We start from the raw sequence: 21,049 nt of genomic DNA on the forward strand, positions 1-21,049 counted from the left end.
GTCCGCAGTTTAGCCGGTGCCAGAACTAGAGGTCAGCTGTAAAAAAAAAAGTGTTGGCTCATAAATGAGGGTTTTTTTTCTCGAAGGTTTGAGAGGCAGCTGGGCACTCGAGGCTTGTCTCTGAGAAAACAGACAGCGCTGCGACCTGCGATGCTCCAGATATCTGGTCATGCATGATTTTTCCTAGAAATGTCATCCAAAAGAGCCCCTAAGTTGTTTTTTTCAGTCATTCATCTGCTAATTCAGCGACTTAATCAGACGCTGCAGGTCTTGATTTTCTAAACATGCGATAGTAAATTTCACAGGTGTATAAAATCGTGACCTTCAGCTTTCCTTCGCTGATTCACTTTGCTCCTCAGCAGTAATTCTTCTTGCTGTCCTCAGTGCGACTTTGACTGATTATGAGCTTTTGCCTCCTAAGTGACAAATAATTAGATGGAAGTAAGTCATGGGGTCAGTGTGGGAGAGGCCGGCCTTGTCAGAGGAGGCTGCTGTTAAGCTCCTGTGTGTCTTTACCGGCGTCAGGCCTCATTGTTTGCTGAGGTTCCTCGGAGCAGGAATGTTGGGGAACCAGTAGCACCAGAGAGCTTCAAACTGGGAGCTGAGGCAGACTAATTACTGCACAGTAGCTTCGTCTCAGGGAGTTCACAGAGATCTGAAATAGCCAGACACTTTGGTTTGTGGTTTATATTTCTGTAATCTCACAGTGTCAGAGAACAATGTGGCTGCAACACATCGTTATTTACTGATTTTTTTTTTTTTTTTAGCGACTTGGGTGCAGCAGAGTGAGCTATAAACACAACCCGACACATGGAAGTTTTTGTAGCCTAAGTGTTTGCAATCAAAAGATATACAAAAGAGCAATTTGGAGTCTTGCCTTTGAACAATTTCCATCATAGATTGTTTATAAAACTTTGATGTACCGTATTTTTCGGACGATTAAGCGCACCTGAATATAAGCCGCACCCACTAACTTTAAGAAGAAAACAAATTTTCAGTGTGTATATAGGCAATCTATATTCAGGCCACACTTGTCTATAAGCTGCAGGTGTCCATGTTGTAACATGAGATATTCACACAGAAAGATTTTTTTAACTTTTAATTCAATACGTACCGGTAACATACACAAATACGTAAATGCTTTTGTCGAACAGTGCCTGTAACATGGCTGGTTAAAAAAAAAAAACACTAAAAAATACAGCAGCCTACCAGGAAAAGTCACTGATCGCTATCTTCATCTTCCTCCTGCACTAAAACCACTGAAGTCATCTTCTTCAGTGCTGGAACTGAACAGCCTCAGAATTGCTTCGTCACACACTTCCTCAGTCTCTCTTTCGTTGTCGCTCTCAATGTCACTTTTGTTTCGAGGCAAATTCTAAAAAATTATAAAAATCCATAAATTAGCCGCATCATTGTTTAAGCTGCAGTGTTCAAAGCGTGTGAAAAAAGTAGCAGCTTATAGTCCGGAACTTACGGTAGCCACCATGACGCCAAAGGCTGGTTTCTTTGGAATTTGGCTGTCTTTGGTCTTTTGAAACCAGATGTGGCGAGTGAGAGGCGGCTCTCGCTTATCCAGACGTATCTTTCCGGTGCTGTAGAATGGCCTGACAGCACCTCATCATCATTATGCCGTACGGGAATAAAAAAAAAAACCCACTTGGCTTTGTCATTTTGGGCAGAGCTAAGCCCAGGATGTAGAAATGGTGCCCCTACAACTAGCAAAATGGGGAATTGTTTTGGTGCAACGTTTACACACAGCGAGACGAGAACCGAGCACAAACAAAGTCTTGAAAAAAAAACATGAAAATTTGAACTGCGCAGACAGTTTTTGTTGTGTTTTCTCACTGTAAAGGTTTTGTTGTTGTTTTTTTTAATGGTAACACGCACACTAAGTGTGAAATGCGTGCGTCTTATTTGCATTGAAGACATGTTTTAACTTAATAAATGCAATATTTGCACAGTATTTGCATGTAGGGAGGCGGCTGCACAATCCAACTCTGGGATGCTTCTCGTAGGTCGTTGTTTCCTGTGGATTTTGAAAACGGTAACACTTGTATCGTGGATCTGAGGAAAAAAATGCCTTAAATGCACAGATCAGAACGGCAGAACTGCAGATTTCCACCCTAAGTCTAGATCCAGGGAGTCAGACTAATATCCATCCATCCATTATCTATACACCGCCTAATCCTCACTAGGGTCATGGGGGGCTGGAGTCTATCCCAGCTGACTCAGGGTGAAGGCAGGGGACACCCTGGACAGGTCACCAGTCTGTCACAGGGCTACACTTAGAGACAGACAACCAAGAACACTCACATTCACACCTACAGACAATTTAGAATCACCAATTAACCTCAACATGTTTTTGGACTGTGTGGGAGGAAGTCGGAGAACCCGGAGAGAACCCACGCTGCACGGGGAGAACATGGAGACTCCACGCAGAAAGATCCCGGGTGTCCTCACTGGAACGCGAACTGGTGACCTTCTTGCTGCGAGGCAATGATACTATCCACCGTTCCACCTTGCTGCCCTCAGACTAATATTTACGCTGTAATAAATCAAACTTTTCATTGATTGTGGTGCAATGTGAAGACATCAGGCAGGAGGTGGCTACTTTTCCACATCTCCAGAATCATGTGAGGTGAAGCCAATTTACTTTCAATCAATTAAACACCCCAGAGGGCTGTGCTTCATACAGCTGCAACAGAGGATAGTCAAACACATCATGCAAAAGTAAACAGGAGGCAATAAAATACTATAAAATGCAGTTATACAAAGTAATATCCATAAGAGAAAAACAGAATTCAATCAACAGATGCACGACGTCGAGGCGTACCTTCAGGATTCTCACTGCTCTTAAAAAGTAATTTAAAAAATGACAACAGAGAAAGTTTTTTTCTTTCCACCCTGAAGATAATAATAATTCTAAGTAACGTCTCATCCCGTCATCAATTGTAGATTTCTGTTTTTCAGTAATGACTTTTCTGGCAGCGGTGTTTAGAATCTGGCGGCATCCGTTTGTTCTCGTTTTGATTGTCTTTAATAGAAGTTTATTTAGAAGTTTAAAATCTGTTTACTGTCACTTCGTTGTGCTGCTTATTAAACCGGACACTTCAGCTGGAATAAATGCCGTCGTCTCATCAGCACCGCGCATGAATCTTGTGTTGAAAAACCGGAGAAAACTTTATCCGCTGGCTTTACTTGTGCAGCAAGAGGTCAGGTTTCCTCCAGGACGAGTCAATATGAAGGAATCGAAGATAAGCGATCACATCAGATGCAAAGAACAAGTCAGAACAAGTGTGCAAAAGGGAATGACAAATCGAAACCCTGTGCTTATACCACATTATCTACACAAAACCTTCCCAAAGTTATGTTGCTGTGAAGCTTATTTAATAAATCAAACAGTGTGACCAGAGTAAAAACAAATAATTTGCTTCTCAAACATGAAGATTTGCTTATTGTTGTTGCATTTTATGACAGAAAACTAAACGTATTCGACTTTTGCTGGACTAAACACGCAAAATAACTTGCATACAAACACTTTTCTGTATTTTATGACCAGCTGCAGACGAGATTAATTGAATAACTGAGGTTCTGGAGTGAACGTTTGTTTGACACTATTATGTGATCTGTTACCAAAGGTTTCTGTGTGAATTCATGTGGAATCCAGTGAGTCAGCAGGGCAGCTGGTCGCTTTAAAGCTCTCTGCTCCTGTCCGACCTCTTCTCCACTGACCTCCATTCAAAAGGAGACTTTAATCTGCAGCGAAAACTCAGAAGACGTCTGCAGCGAGGAGTGAACTGTTGTTTACTGGGCCAGAGCAACTGTTGACAAATGACCTCATCGGTCTAAACAATCCCCTTTAATAGTAATTGGATTCATTAAGAGATTCCTCGGTGCGCAGTCTGTCATTCTGCGGTTGGTTTCACACACTTAACATGCAGCAGCCATCTATGTTGTTGTAAATGTGATTATTGTCGGTTAATTTTAACACAAAAAAGTGATTAAGTGTTACAAAAGGCTGTGCAAGTTTAATTTTAATGCAAATATTTAATCAGAAAGTTTAAATGGTCAGATTTTAATCAGCGTGTTTGACAAAAGGCTCTCATGTGAGTTCATTTTCCTGCAGCCACGCGGGAAATTCATCTCACAACTGTAGTCGTTAGGGTCCAGAAATGGTAAAAATCACAACAACTGAAGACTTAACTTGAACAGAAAACAATCAGAAAATGAGAAGAACTGTTTCCCTGCATGAAAACCAGCCCATGCAACTTTCTACTAAAGAAGTAAACTATAATTCTATAATTTTATTGAAAATGAAATTGACTGACAGCAACATGGTGGAATTCTTTTGCAAAAAAAGTCATGTTAAGAGTTTAATCAGATGTAATGCAGATCAGTTTAATTTGTTTTAGGCGTTAAACTAATGATTATTTTCACTGTTAATTGTTATTTTGGAAGTTTAGTTAACTTTCAAGTCTTTAAAATGTAAGAAAAAACATATAAAGGTGACTCTACCTGCAGCCTGATTAGCCTAAATTAATTGCAAATAAGCATAAAAAGCTATGATTAATTATTTTAACCTCGTAATTTTACACTGAATTACAAAAACAGTTTCGGCACAGACCAGCTGTACATACTTATATTATTTCTGGAAATATATCAACTGGTGGTTTCAGCACACAAATTATCGTAAACTGAGTAAATGTTCAATAAATGTTGAATATGTTCGATGTGGACGTCTCCATTCAGACCAGTAGTCTCTATCACGGTGCTCCTTTACTAGTGAAACTCTCATAAGGTTTTCACGTGACGTTTTGGTTGCTTTGGAGTCGACTGAGTAAACGTTCAATAAATGCTAAATAAGTTGGAACTGGCAGTTTTCATTATGTCGGGCAAGTTTAGAATTGTGAAAATATGACGGTGTTCCTCCAGCCATCAAAAATAATGTCTCAATCCAGGAAGAGATTGTCAAACCAATGAGACTTTGGTCCACCACTGACCTACAGACTCGGGTATGATGGCTTCACTTTGTTTGTTTTGTTTGTCCGACAGCACAGAACCCAAAAATATAGAATTCATGACAATATATAGCAGAGGAAGGCAGCGTTTCCTCACATTTAAGGTTAAAAACAAGTTTTATTGTCGTTATAGTGCAGTCCAAGACATAATTCCAAAGGTACTCCATGAGTAAAACAAGTGTAAAACCAGAGATGATCCATAAAAAGACGTTCTGATTTCACTTTATCAAATTTGTAAGGTCTTCAACTCATCATGTGAGGCATGTGTTGGCACCATATAAATAAAATTAAATGTAAAAGTGCGATTTAATAAGCTGCAACAGAGAATCAGCGACTCAAATACTCAATTTAATATCAGATTTGTGCAGGTTTTGCTGAAGATGTTCTGGTTTTCCGTCTGGAAGTTGTTTGTATTAATATGCTGATATTGATTTTGACCGCAGCGCTCAGCGATCTATTAATAAACTCTGCATTCTCTGCCACACCTCGCTGCCATGTGTGTGTTCAGCATCACCGGTCCTCAGCATCAACCCTTCTAAGCCGATTATGTTACTTAGGAGAAGATGACACCGTAGTCTGGTGTTTTCCACTACAGGCTGCCAAAGGCCCGTTTGACTTCCATCCCATGCGAAGGAACCGTTCCTCCAGCGCCACGTTCCTTATTAAGTTTCTTCACCGAGGGGGAAAAGAACTAGTTAGCGAGGTGCGTTAACACCAGTCGGAGGTGTTCTGGCAGGTTTTTTTCTCCCCACAGTTGCAGTTCGAGGTATAAAAAAACAGTTTCCCCTCCCCGAGCTTATGCGCCGAGTCTTGGAGGCGATGCCACCTGGCCGACGGAGCTGCAGATGGAGCAGCCCGAAAGAGAGGATTAACCTGAGACACGGGCCAGAAGGAAGTATGGCAGGCATGGTGGCCCTCCCCCCTGCCTCACCCTTCCCTCACCCTCTCAACCAGCAAACTAAATACGGGAGACGCTGACGTTTTCATGCTGAAACTCTCAGACAAACGTTGAACACTGGACGTTGGTTGAGGCTGTGCAGTCTTGGGTGTCGGACTTTTCAGTATAAAAAACACACAAAGAATCTGCTTCACACTAAAATAAATTTATGGTATAACTTTGTTGTAACAGATATTTTTGCTAATATGTTTATTTGTGTTGGACGTTGCTACTGTGAGCGAGTTAGCTGGGCGTACAAATGTTTTCAGATTTATTAGAGCAGACCAACACACTGTTTTAATGGTTTCTTTGCAGTTTTTCTTGTGGCTCTGGTTCTAGAAAGACTGAAAACTTGTAGAAATCCAAAGTTCATAACCCTTTAAGTTTAGACTAGAAGCACTAAAGGCTCCTTTTAAAAAGTCAATGACGTGCAATTGAAGAAGCTACAACAGAGAATAAATAACTTGAAAGCTGAAGTTAGTTTGAACTTTTTTAAAATTTGAATTAATAACCTATTTGTTCCAGCGTTTGAACCTCTGATTTTACACATTTATCCATATGACATAATGGTGGGTTACTACTGGTGGGGTTAGCCAGTGAGTTAAACAACAGACAAACACACCGTGTAATGGCTTCCTTGCAATGTTTCTTGTGTTTCTGGTTCTGGAAAGACAAAAACATTGCAGAAACTCGAAGTTAGGGACATTTTAATGTTAGATTAGAAGCTCCAAAGGCTTCCTCAGTGAAAGAAGAACAAAACAGAAATACATCCTCGGTGCGGATTATTAAAATGAGGAAGTTTTAAAATGTTATAAATATGTAAAAGTGCAATTTAGGATGCTGTAAACTGAGAATAAAAAAACTTGAATACTCAATTTAGTTTTTATTTTTGGCATTTTCCATTAATTTCAGTATTTTAATATCTGATTTTCTAATTTTTTCCACATGACAAACTGTTAGGTTCCTACTATAAGCCAGTTAGCTGATGTTTTAGCGTTATTCAAACGGACAAACACACTATTTAATGCATTCTTGCAACTTTTTTTTTGTGTGTGTTTCTGGTTCTGCAAGCCCAAAAAGTTGGAGAAATCCAAAGTTGAGAACATTTTAAGTGTAAGTACAAAACAGAAATAAATCCCTGATGCGGTTAATAACATTCAGACGTTTTAAAATGTAATAAATATATGAAAGTGCAATTTAAGAATCTGCAAACTGAGAATAAAAAACTTGAACACTCAATTTGGTTTTTAATTTAGGCATTTTCCATTTATTTAAATTTTTTAGTATCTGATTTTACACATCTCCCGTATAAAATGTTGGAAAACTCCAAAGTTTAGAACATTTTAAGATTAGAAAAGGCTTCCTCAGTGAAACTCTTGAAACAGATGAAAATATTCAAGACTTCAAAACTTAATAAATGTGTAAAAGTGTAATTTATGAAGCTGCAACTGAGTAATCCTCAATTTAGTTTTAAATTCACTTCAGCATTTCAATATCTTATTTTATGCATTTTCCGTGTGATGTAATGTTTCTACTATAAACTACAAATGTTTTTAGCTTCACTCAAGCAGACAAATCCACTGTTTTACTGCATTTTTTCTTGTGTGTCTGGTTCAGTAAAGCCTAAAAAGTTAGACGGGCTCCTGGGCAGTGAGTGTACAGTCGCTGTGGGGGGCTCAGCGCACCGTCAGCTTCCCCTGTTGGCATGAAAACATAGTCGACACGTTCCACCAAAACATATTGAAAACAAGAAACGTGGGCACAAAATCAGACCCGACACACGTAGCCATTGTCACCCTGAGCACGCTGCATCTTTCCAGCGCGGCTGTCAGCTCGTGTTTTGATCAGATCTGCGTTGCGTCGTGCAGCAGATACGAGCGTCGTCCTGAAACCAGAGCAGCAGCGGCGGGTTTTTTTTTTTTTTTTTTTGGGGAGGCGAGCGTGAAGGCCTGCAGTGTGAACGTGGTCCTGGAGCGGCGCGACGCTGCCTGAATACTGACGAGGAGGACGGCTGTTTTATTCAGCACCTTGGCTTCGTCCCACCCATCAGGCTGATGGAAGCCCCTCTAATGGATTGATCACACTTTTCATTTCTCACCATTAACGCACGCAGCTCCATTTTCCTCCCCTCTTCGAGCTGGAAGTTTGCCAACGGTGCTGATGGTTTACATGTGGCCGAGGTGACGGTGACAGAAAACTCAATTTAATGCGGCTGCTCTCCCTCTCTCACTCTTTTTTTTTTTTTTTTAAATATCATAATTAAACCGAGCGTATTCTGGACCAGGAGGCTTTTATGTAACTGTTTTTACAGCCACACAAGCACTGCTGCTACTTTATACTGAAAAATCTCAATGAATATTTAATGAATGTCTATGAATTTTGCTACACACATCCATCTTTCCCCCTAAAATAACTTTGGTGATCCAGAGTGGTGGACGTGATGGGCAGAGATGGAAATAATCCGTCCAAATGTGCATCGCCTAATCAAATGTTCATCTAATGGAAAAATAGCACCGAATAATACCAGCACTGTTTGTCATAACTAAACTGAAGGATGACAGCCGGGTTTAAAAATCTCCACGTAGAAGCACAAACGCTGCTCATGAAAAGTCACACACATGAACCGATGATCTGACTCAGGTATAGATTGGATCAAATTAGTCCTCTGAACTCAGTTTCTTGATGTTTCCTGTTGCATGTTTACTCACTGTGAGCTCATGTTTCACTGCAATATAAAGTCCTGCACCTCTCTGGAAACAAAAAAAACATGACTAGAAGTACAGAGAGCTTGAGAATGTCTTTTAAGCTATATGACGCACTTATGATGCCGTAAATGAGGAAAAACTTTATTTACAACTTTCATTCTAGATTTTTACAAAAGTTGGAAACACCAGGAATAAACATGTCCAAAGTTTTTCTAAGATGCCACAGGTGTTTAAAAAAAAACAAAAAAAACAAAGGTGACTCTACATATTATAGATAATTTACTATTTTAAATTTGTTTCCGTCCTTGTCTCCTGTCCGCTCTGTGGAAACACTGCCTGCAGTTCAGCCGAAAAGTTCCTGAATTTTTCGTGCCTGACTGTTGGTTGCAATTGAGCCACAAAGAGTTTATTATTTATAGCAAAAAGCGCAGAATTTTTTGTTTTTTTACAAAATCTGATTAAAGCAAATGGTTTGTTTTTTGTCTAATTTTTAGATGAGACCTGTGGGTGAAGGTGATTTTAATGAAATATGATGATTTTAAGCTTAGTGATGGAACAGAGCATCCTGGATGAGTAGTTCAAGGACTGTGGGAAAGTTGGTAATCAGATGCTGTTATTACAGTGTCAGATAAATGGTGTAATTTTGGCTTTTTAAAAAAAAAAATTCAAAATAACATGCCTTTTTAAACCTCGTGATGTGTTTTCAGGTGAGAGAATTAATTTACTTTAATGTCAGCCAACATGTATGAAGTATCAGATGAGTAATCCCTCAAAATACTGTCTTTAAACTGAATTTAAATAGAGCTTTTGGGTTTATTGGGAAGGTTTAAGTTGGAGCTGAACCCTCCAACAGTTGGCATCTGTTGGAACAGATGGTAAAAGTCGACCTCAGCAGGTTTGTTAATGGCTTTGAGTTAATCTTTTTTTACAACTCGATTTATTGTGAAACACATTTCACGGCTGAATATCGGTGAATATCACAGCCGTCTCTGCTCTCGGCAGCGTTTTCGGCCTCTCGGGGTGGATTTGTGTTTTGGTGTGTTTGGCTGAAGGAGCGGATTTCTCAGCGCGAGCTATTGTTCCCTTCAGTCCCGTGTGGTCAAGAGGATTCAGGGATTTTGAGATTTGCTTCTTCATAGAATTCATTTCTTGGGAACAAGCGTTTTCTTAAAACAAGTGCAATTGCAGCAGCTTAAGGGAATGAGCTCGGTAACCACACGCTCCCGTCGGCTCATGTTTTATTAAGCAGTGAAAAAGAAGAAAAAAAAAAAAATAAACCTGTGGGAGTTCATCCAGCCTGCATCTGATTCTTAAATTTTTTTTTTCGAAGACAATCCCTGCAGGATCCAGTCTGGCCGTCTAATAGGATTGTTGTGAGTCTGGAGGGTTGTCGAGCTGTGAAGCTGCTGTCTGCATTCACAAAACATGATCCCAGTTTATTTTTATTTCACAGTATTTTCAGGATTTTCTAATGCTAATGTTGTAGCTGCGTGATCGACAGCGAATCAGCTGGTCGATTTTGAATCACTTCAGAGCGTCTCGTTTATGCCTCTTATCACCAAACATTTTCAGAACATCTTAGTTGAAACTAAAAGAAATGTTCCCGCTGAAAACCTTAGGAGGACTTTGCAGAACTTTTTAGAACAAAGAAATTCTCTCAGGCAGGGAGCTGTCTGACTCAAACCCAGATTAAAGCTTCACAGTTTAGACCAAACTTCATTTAACCTGCCTGTATATTCACATACAATGATTTGATATGTTTCTGTGCAACATTCAAGCATCATCTGTGCAGGTATTCGGAGTCCTTTGCCTCTTTTTGTGATGGTTTTAACATGTTTTTTGTAGTAATTTTTCCTCTTTTTGTTGTGATTTTGCCTCTTTGTGGGGATTTTGCGTCACTCTGTGGCATTTGGCATCTTTTTGTAGTGATGTTGCCTCTTTTCGCAGTGATTTTGCATCATGTTTTGTCGTCCTTGAAGGAATTCTGAGCCCTGTTTTCATCGTGATCGTGCCTCTTTTGTTATGATTTTGTGTCTTTGTGGTGAGTTTTCATCTTGTCGTGGTGATTTTGCATCATATTGTAGTAATTTTGCATCTTCTCTTGTTGTCTTTGTGTCTTTTTGTTGTAATTTTGAGTCTTCGTGGCGATTTTGCATCTTTTTGTTGTGATTTTGTCCCTTTTTTGGTGATTTTTGCCTCTTTTTGTGATGATTTCACATTTTTTTGTAGTAATTTTGCCTCTTTGTGAGGATTTTGTGTCTTTGGTGAGGATTCTGTATGATTCTGTGGCAAGTTTTTCTTTTTGTGGTGTCTTTGCGGCTTTTTGTTCTAATTTTGAGTCTGAGTGGTGATTTTGCATCTTTTTGGATTGACTTTGCCTCTTTCAGTTGTTATTTTGCGGCATTTTGTGCTGATTTTTCATCATGTTGTGTCATCCGTGCAGGTATTCTGAGCCTTGTTTTCATGGTGATTTTGCCTCTTTTGTCATGATTTTGCTCCTCTTTGTGGTGATTTTGCATCATTTCATGAAGACTTTGCATCTCTTTTTGGTCATTTCTGCTTCTTTTGTGTGGATTTTGCGTGTCTTCCTGTTGATTCTTCTAATGCAGCTGTGCAGTGCATTGTGGTAGCGCCGTGTTGCCTGCTCAACGAGTCGTTGTTAATCTAAAATGAAGACACAATCAGCAGCTTCATAGCTTATGTCTTGTCTCAAATGTAGTTTTTCTGTTTGTTTTTGGGTGAAAGCTGGAATGCTCGAGACATGTGTCTGTTTTTTCTTTCATAGTTGTCGGAACAGAGCGAGACCTTTTTGCTGGTGGTTAAGTTGAAGTCTGAGCCCGTCTACGACACCCAGCTCCGGTCTCTCAGAAACCCTCCCCGGCCTCCGCGCTGTCAGGAGAACTTGTTGTTGCCTCCACAGGGACCGACCCAGTTCCCCCTCGCAGCTAAAGGTCACACGTCTTGCTGCTCCGGACTCGCATGTGTGTGTAGATTTCACTTCAAACGGCGAACCGGAGGATGTCGCAGTGAGACGTCGACACCTACAGAGCGGAGCAGAGAATCGGCCGTTAGCGGAGCTGCGAGTCTCCTGGTTTTGACTAATGCAGGGCAGTTAGGACTCGTCCCCTGAGCCTGTGTGGTGGCGGCTGTGGTCAGCAGCTGCTGCTCCTATTAGCCGGTATTAGCTCAGCGCCCTCAACCGCAGCTACAAATGTATCCGCCGCACTCATTTGCAATGGAAAAAGCAAAGCCGATTGGGGCCTGTCTGCTCTGTCGTCACCCACTGTGACGGCTTCGCTGCTCTGTTTACATTATTATACAGCGACGTAATGAAGAGACTCAGCCGCAGGATGTTTACCCGGCCAGGTTTTAGTTAACCTCCTGTGTTCATCATCGTTACATAATTAATTACATAAATACATAATCAATATATAATAAATACATATTAAGGCGAGTCAACCTGAGAAATCTATTGTTGTGATGCTTAGAGACTGTTTAGAGTTTAGAGAAACGTCTTCCTTACTTCAGAACCTAATTTTTTGTTAATTTTTTGAATATTTAGATTCCACTTTACTTCACTTGCAGCAATTTTGCATCTTTTCGTGTTGATTTTGCATCTTAATGTGGTGATTTTGGGGGTTTTTTGTAATGGTTTTGCATCTTTTTGTGTGGATTTTGCTTCGGTTTGTGGTGATGGTGTCTTTTTGTGGGGATTTTTGCTTCCTTTCCTGTTGATTTAGCATCTTTATGTGGTGATTTCACGTTTCGTTTTTGTCATGGTTTTCCATCTGTTTGCAAAGATTGTGCATTTTTTGTAATGGTTTTGCATCTATTGATAGTGATTTTTGCATTATTTGTGGTGATTTTGTGTCTTTTAGTGGTGACTTTGTCTATTTTTGTTGAGGTTTTACATGTTTTCGTGTTTATTTTTCTTCTGTTTGTGGTGGCTGTGTCTTTTTTTGTGATGTGGCATCTTGTCGCGTAGATTTCCCAACTTTTCACAGTAATTTTGCTTCCTTTTGTGGTGGTTTTGCATCTTTATGTGGTGATTTTGTGTGTTTCTTTTTGGTCATGGTTTCACATCTATTCATAGCGATTGTGCATTATTTGTTATTTTGCATCTTTTTGTGGTGATTTCATGTTTTTGTGTGGTGGTTTTGCCTCTCTTAATGGTGATTTTGTGGCTTTTCATGTTAATTTGACTCCTGATTCAATCGGAGATGATTGTTTTTAATAATTAAATCAGCTGTGATCAGCTGTTGGTGTCTGTACAGTTAAAATGCTTTCCCATTAAACTGTCTCTCTGGCTGAGCTTTTATTGACAATTTACTCAGAATTGCTCAGACTTCAAAGTTTTCTATCAGCTGCTATAAAGCTGCTTTGTTGTTCTGCTCACGCACTAAATATCTGTAGCGCCGCGTCTCAACAACACTCTTGAGGTTGCTGTTGGTAAAACTCGTGGAAAAAATGTGACTTTTATTACATTTTCGCGTAGATTTGATGTAATCTAATGGATTTTTGGCAAGTGACTTCATTCAGCGCACACTTCAAGCTATGTCTTCACAGCCCATAAATTTTCCACATGTATTTTGACTGCTTTTAAGTGCTAACAGCATTTTACACGATTTTCCATCGAACACTGCAGAAAACAAAGTGTCGGTCATGAATGTGAAGGTTGATCTCGTGTTTTGTGTGTCTGACGTAACGGATTAGTTCAGTTCTCAAGAAACATCTGTGCTGTCATCAAAGCCGAAGCGATGATGACAGACTCTGATGTTTATCTGCTCCGGCTTCGGCTCTTCTTATTTCTTACCTGCAGCTAAATGTGTGTGTGGGAACCTTGACGAGGTGGAAGAACAAGTATGAGCAGCAGTTAGCGGTAGAAAAGCACCCGGGGCCATCCGTTGCTGACATTCCTGCACTCGGCAGCTCTTTAATGTCAACTTACGTGATTTTTTTTTTTCTTTCTCTTTTCTCTGTTTTCAGTCATTTCAAGGCAGTCAAGGAAGAGCCTACCTGTTTAACTCAGTGTAAGTATCACACCTGAAACTCACCTCACCTGTTCTGTAAACCTGTGTTGCTCTTGTTTGTTCAGTTTTCACCATCGTGTAATTTGCATGTGATGTGACCTTATAAATCAGTCACGTGGACTCGTAAATAGCTCACTTGCAGGAGAGAGTGAAGTAACTCATGTTCACAGTGAGTTCAGTCCTTCACCTCAAACTACTGCTGGGTTTTTTACCGATCCCATCCACTGACATCGTGCTTTTGTTAACACGGTGCAGCTGTTTACTGTCGCTGCGCATATAAGTCAGAATTCAGGACAGAACGCTGCACGGCGTTGACCGATATCGTTTCCTCAGGGCTGATTGTTGCCCACTCGGGGTGTCATGATACCCCCGATATACTCTAATGCACAGACGGCACAACATAGACTTACATTGTGGGGAAAGTTTGGGATTCAGTGTCCTGTTAGAGGACGACACCTGCCTTCCACTGCCAGCATGCTCACAATTATTACCATTTTCCTCAACGAACTGATTAATTGTTCTGTCTATAAAATGTCAAAAAAACATTTCCTCAACCTGTCTACAACTCAAAGATCTTCTGTTTAATGTCACAGAGGAGGCAAGAAAGCAGAAAATGTTCACATTCAAGATGCTGCAATCAGAGATTTTTTTTTGTTCAAAGAAATGCCTTAAACTGATTATTTAATTATCAAAAGAGTTGCTGATTAAGCTGATTGATTTATTGAATAACTGTTGCAGCTCCACCAATACACCTGCGTTTATAGGTTGTTAGCATGACATGCATGTAAAGTTTCATCCTCTGGGAGAACGAATTGGTATCTCACTGCATGCAAACTCAACCAGCTCCTTGCGATGGCCCCTACCTACATCTAGAAAGTAATGTTCACTCCCAACATTTTAGGCAGAAACACTCAAAGCAAAGGAGCTGCAAACGAACGAGCACAGATTTGCTGGTTTGCAGTTCAACAGACAGATCTCACACTATGTATAAATCAGGACTTAATGAGACTTTCAAATGCAGTCGTGGAAATTCAAGTGCAGTTTTTAAAGCTTTTCATTTGTACGTCTTCTGACCTGGAAAAAAAAAAAGCACCAAATCATCGCTTGCTGGTAAACAGATGCGATGGGCTTGTTCGTGCTACTCCGTCGACTGTGAATTTGGTTCCCTGCTGCAGAAGCGTCTGGTTTACATCCATCTCTTTAAAACCCGAGAACAACGTTTAGCGGTTTGTTTCTTGCTTGGTTGGTTTTCGGGCCTGGGCTCTCAGTCTTAATGAACCACACAGACGACCCGGCTCCTCCAGAGGCCCCGAGACATTTTTAGGTGTCGGTGTGCTACGGCTTTGTGCCACCCGACCCTGCTGGATTACATTGTTCTCACCTGCCACGGCGAATTGAATGAAAGAAGCCCTCCACGGCCTCCAGAGTCTGAACAAATCATTTCAAACTGTGTGAAGGCAGCCTGTGAACAATGCGTGTGGTGTTTTGCAGGTAAAAAGACATTTGGGCTAAAAACAGCCGCGCGTGGTGCAAAGTGAAAGTTTTGACCACAGCTAGTTTGTTTACATGCAGTGATTGTTTCTAAAGAAGTTCAATGAGTTTATTTGTCGTGACAACTAATTAAAATGTCACTGAGAAGCTGTTCAGCAGCAGCAGGGAGGAGTGGAGTAATGGTTCGTAAGAAAGGAAGTTTTTGGTTAATCTGTGGTGTTGTGTTTTCGTTTTGGGAAATGCTCATCATCTAAGAGTTAGCGCCAGCTGTTTAGAGGGATGAAAATCTATCTCCAAAATACCAACTTTGCGTGCCGACAGTGTGTTTTTGAAGTTTCAGGTATGCAAGAAGATAAAAAATATGTAAAAGCCTAATAGTTCCTACATGGACAAATATATTTCCCACAGTTTAAATTCTGTTTTAGAGCGACCTGAACATTTGCGCATGTTTTAACCGCAAGAGCTGTTCCCATAGAACCTCTTTCTGGGCTGTTTTCATTGGAGAAACTTTTGAGCGATCATGAAAAAGGACTCGACCTTCTGAACCCCGAGCACTTTCTTGGCTCATTTTTCACTGCAGTATAAAGTCCACACAACCATGGCCAGAAGTAAGGAGAACTCAGACATGTCTTCTGTGCTGTGTGGCACAGTTATAACGCCATCAATCATTAAAAAGAAAACAAAAAAACAACAAAAGTGGAAGTTCTTTAATTACATTTTAAGCATTGTAAAAACCTGGATTCAACGTGTACAACATTTTTCCAAGTGCCCACAAATACTAGAAAAGTGGTAGCTCCACATATTAAAGACATTTTACTGTTCTCATCTTCTAATCACAGCCTGCAATGCAACCGAGAAGTTATATGAGTGCAGATTTTCATTGCATTTAACGGATTCTAGTAAACAGCTTAGTTTTCTCATTTTTGAAAGATAAGGACAAACTTTATTGATCCTACAGTGGGGAAAGTTCACTGTTTTGCCATGTAAAATAAAGTGACTTTGAGGAAAAGCCTATTTTGTTCTCTGATTAATGATTACTTTAAAGCTGCTCTTACCTCCTTGACCTCCGTGACCTTTTCTCCGCTTGCTGTCTTGTTTACAGGGTGAATGTCGGCTGCGGGCCAGCTGAGGAGCGGGTTCTCCTCACAGGTTTACATGCTGTGGCTGATATCTACTGTGAAAACTGTAAAACCACCCTGGGCTGGAAATATGTAAGTCAGCCGCTCCTGAAACCTCTGACTTTCCCCATCTTTCACGACGCATGACCTCAGTCCGCTCCCACTTTGTTGCGCAACCGTGTGGTTTTTCCTTCTTCTGCAGGGGACAAATTACGCCATTACGGGTCAAAAGAGCAAAGTCGCTCTCATTAAAGCGTTGCTCATTACGGTCATGGTGACAGTGTTTTTGCTCACGTTTGTTTTGGGGCTCAGAGATTGAGCGCTGTGCGGTATCCTAGCGTGCAAGATAATTACAGTGCCGAAAAGGTTGGCTGCAGACAGCCAGACTGGTACCTCTGAGAGTCTACAGTGATTAAATGTCAGGCCATTTTGAAGAGGCTTGTCCCAGTAATTGTCTGAAAAGACTGGAAGGGTGTAAAATAACTGAACAAAGTATAGGGACAGGAACTCACTTAAAGCTGCTCCTTTAGTGACAAAAACAATTAGAGATTGTCAGAAAGGCGCCGCGAGCAAAGAAAAGGAAAGCAGGGCTGGTTTACAAGGCAAAGCAGCCTGAGCAAATAACAACAAAGACCCACACGAGTCTCCCGAAACTCAGCAGGACTGCGACATACGCCGGAAATCATACAGCACTTAATGAGATGTACTGTCAGTGTGGAAGTTAAGACGTTTGAAAGAGGTGATTTGGTCGCTAGGGGAAACTGTTTGTCTGTTCTCGTGTTTTTCTCTCTGCTGAAATCCTGCTCTTCACAGATAATAATGAGGCTACATGAATATACTGTACGTCTATACGGCCTCGTTGTGTTTGTGTTGCATACTTCTTCCACACGATGTATGCCTCCTCCGCAGTAGGTTTCCTCCATAATTTACTTAAAAGCATCTCAAACACCTTTTAAGACGGCAGCAACATCTCTCAGTCTGAAAACATCAGACAGTCAAGGTTCTCCATGTGGGAGAAATGATACAATCGCTTGTTGACCTCAGACACATAAAAATACAGTTTCGCTGTCAGTCATAAACACAGAAATATTTCAACCTCGTTCCTTTCTAACTTTATGTGATTGTCTAGTTTTCAGTTGAGTGGAGGTGAGGGATTGAAAACTATTTGTCAATTGAATAAAAGTTTAACAACAATCTGAACTCAAGGTTGGATTTACCAGCTTTCAGCCACATCTCACAGTCTTTCTCGGTGACCTGAGTTTGCTTGGTTGTCACAGAGACTTGTGTTTTTGGGGTTTCGTAACAGTCGATGATCCTAGTTGTTGTGGAAGACAGCAAAGTGTGTTTGAAAAAGAAAAAGCTCATAAGTGGACCTTGAAATTAGATTTTTTTTTTTTTTGCAGCTGCTGTAAACGTAAGTCAGTTTGAAACATTAAAGCCTCTTTGTGTAGAATTTTCTGTTGTTATCAGATTTGTAGACCTGCTCTTAAACCAATTAACTGATGGTTTTTCTTTATGTCTAGATGAACTAAATGGACCACAGTGCACTCCACCTGCTAGCCTCACTAGCCTAAATGAATTAAAAATAATGATTGAAAGTATTTGCAGACGTAACAAATCATATAAACCTGGTGATTTTATTCTGAAAGGATCACAGCACAGAAAGTTGTACCAGGTCCTGGTGTTGATAATGTGATTATATGGTCTAAAGTTGATGAAGCCCAGTTTAACTTTTTTCCCCGTAGCTTTCCAAATGCCCACATTGAATGCTTTGCTGGGTGTACTCCAAAGATAAAATCCAACTGACACCAAGTTGCTGTTTAGATAGGATTCTTTAGTTCACAAAAAAATAAATAAATAAAATTTACAGACGGAAAAACATAAAGCAAACGAGGATACAAAAGTATGAGCAGTCAAAAAACTGTTTGGCTCCATGCCATCATTCATTTTCCCAGGATCCCTTGCAAATTTAAGGGACCCTAATACAGCGAACCAAAATATCAAAAACAAATCAATAAACCAAAAGACCACACTAACACAGAATTCAAATATCCAAAAATATGATTAACAACATTTAACCAAATAACAGATAAATTCAGCAAAATAAAAATGTTAATCATAATCTATATCAAAGTTACTGTTGAACAAAAAATCTAAACCAAATAGAAATAATCGTGGTAAAATAAGAACCAAATCCAGAATCAAAGAAATAGATTTAGGCTCCTACAGTGATGGTCTCCTGACTCGTGGAAGTTCTTGCTCACAAATGTAACACAAGCAGTCTTGGAACTTTTTGATCGAACCATGCATCACATTTTCGTCGTTTCATGTGAATGTCGGCCTGTGCGTTGTTATCAGATGAATACTGTTCTTCAGTTTTAACATCAGTATCAGTCGGACGCTAATGTTTTTCCCTCTTCCTTTGTGTTTTTTCAGGAGCACGCGTTTGAGAGCAGTCAAAAGTACAAAGAGGGAAAGTTCATCATCGAGCTGGCTCACATGATCAAGGATAACGGATGGGAGTGACGCTCCGCCCGCGCACCATGTTTTTTTTTCTGACCTTGGAATGCTCTTTATTGAACTGCGTGGAGCGACAACCATCGACCACCCCACCACCACCACCACCACCCCGACTCCCCTTTAAAAAAAGAAAACGAACCTCCACCCACTCCCCCCTCCGCCTCCTTCACGTGCACACACCCACCTGCTCATCGTGAACAGACGTAAAAACAGGAAATGGAGCAACTCTTGCAAAAGTCACGTCACAGGCGTCCCGTCGTCACTTTGAAGATTGTGCGTTGGGAGCTTTTGGGTTCGAGCCCTCCCCCCCGACCTCCACCCCACTCTCACCCCTCCGCCCCACCGAACCACGCTTACAAGTGATTGTGGTGATGTGGCGACCACTATGCGAACGGAGAGAGACTTCACTGAAAGAACATTTCGTTGTTTTCGTTACTTCGCTCAGCCGGCGAGACGGAAGACTTTGATGATTATTTTAATGTCTTGTTTATTTGCTCTAGTTTTAACTTCTGGGTTTGGTAAGGTTTTGGTTTGATGGCAGATGGATGTTACTGGTTAGCATTTTATGTCCCCGTCGAGTCTGTCATGTTTTGTTTGTTGTTGATTTTCTTTGTTTGTTTATTTTTGGCTTGGTGTATCTCTGCCTATAGCTGAGCATGCTTTTCTTTGCTAATGTCCAAATGAGCAATCAGGGATGGGTGAGGAGCAGAGGGGAAAGGGAGTTTATTGTAGTTACAAATATGTAGCAGCATGTTGTTTTTTTGTTTGTTTGTTGTTTTTTTTAAGTGGCAAAGGATGAGATTGCATTAATATGGGATTTTATACCTGATATTTTCCTCTGTTTTTGTCTTTTTTTTTTCTTTCTTGTGAATTTTCTTTATGTCCCCCTCTCCTTCTGGTACTTTTCGGCACCCAAAAAAAAGCATCGAAAGCAGCACCTAGTATTTGTTTGACATAAATGGATATATACATAATATACATATATATATAATTATGAATTTACAGATATATAAATATTTGTAGTGTTTGGCTAATTGCGACTGTGGCTGGTCCCATTTTGCAGCAGTACCATAAGTGGAAAAGACACGAAGAGGAATAGGAATAGTTTCTAGACTGGGGAACCTTACGTCAGTGTCCACATGTCATAAAACATTATGGCAGGCTGTATTATCCCATTGTCTAGTAACGACACAGTAAGAGACACATATGAATATAAATACACATGTTATGATTACATATCCATAAATACTATGAAAATGTTCGTAGTACGTAGATATTGGAACATGGTTTCTATATATATATATATATATATAAATATATATTTGCTGTCATGCACATGTATATATGCATATTACTGTGTGTATATATGCATTGTGTGGTCACGCATTACACAGTGGCATACTTGAACGACGCTACTTCGTTTGCACTTTGCAGAGGCCTTTGGTTCACATCGGTTTAGAGGCAAAGGAAGAAAGTTTGTCGTCTGTTTTTTAATGGCCTTCTCACGGATGATTGTTGGAAGAAAGCTGGAGGACGGTTTGAGGGTTTCGTCGTCTCTGTAATGCGTTTAGCAGCTGTCTGTTAGATGCTGCTAGGTAATTTGGTTTGATTTTATTTAAACTACATCAGCAGCGTCTGTGTTTCCTCTCAGTTTAAGTAGTTTGTGATTCTTTGCTGCTATCCTAGAAATCCCGCCATTTCTTCCCGCCGTTTCTTCCCGCCATTTCTTCCCACTCTTGTAGGTCCTTTGCACTTTATGTCTCTCCCTCTCAGAGCGTATGAATTGTCTCTTTGTGGATTTGCCTCTAAGCCGTATGAATCTTGTGCCTCTTCAAAACATGAACGGCCTCCCCTTCTTCTCTTTTTTTTCTGTTGTGCAGTGCATAACTCCGGAAAAAAAAACCTTCATGCGAACCGATGTGTCTTCCCCTCCTGGTTCAAAGTGGCCCTCGAAAATCACATTCTTCACCAAAATCCTCAAAGACTTCTGCCCTGTTTTTTTTTTTGTTTTGTTTTGTTTTTCCAGAGACTTAGTATACATACATGCATATATTTTCTATGTTGAGATTTAGAGGTGCAAAAGCAGATGGATATTCAGTATATTATTTCTCAGAGGAAGAGGTTTAGATATGCGGGACGCCCGGGGCTTGTTGGACTTTTTATTGGAAGGATTAAAAAGATGGCAGCAGGTCAAGGTGGGGCAGGGTGGGATGGGAGAGATTTAAAAATC

General features: G+C 40.4%; 1 protein-coding gene across 3 annotated transcripts in view; it reads left to right on the forward strand.

The window, feature by feature from the left end:
* Positions 1–18,920, forward strand: part of LOC103374080 (protein yippee-like 1) — a 39,288-nt gene extending 20,368 nt beyond the window's left edge. For all 3 annotated transcript variants that reach the window (XM_008304110.1, XM_008304109.1, XM_008304108.1), the window contains exons 3-5: positions 13,647–13,690; positions 16,284–16,392; positions 18,736–18,920. In XM_008304110.1, the coding sequence (XP_008302332.1) occupies positions 13,647–13,690; positions 16,284–16,392; positions 18,736–18,825 (243 nt within the window). In that variant the 3' untranslated portion in view covers positions 18,826–18,920. The remainder of the gene's footprint in view (positions 1–13,646; positions 13,691–16,283; positions 16,393–18,735) is intronic.
* Positions 18,921–21,049: the final 2,129 nt, after the last annotated feature.

The sequence above is a fragment of the Stegastes partitus genome, unplaced genomic scaffold (assembly GCF_000690725.1).
Source record: "Stegastes partitus isolate 25-593 unplaced genomic scaffold, Stegastes_partitus-1.0.2 Scaffold2137, whole genome shotgun sequence".
NCBI lineage: Eukaryota > Metazoa > Chordata > Actinopteri > Pomacentridae > Stegastes > Stegastes partitus.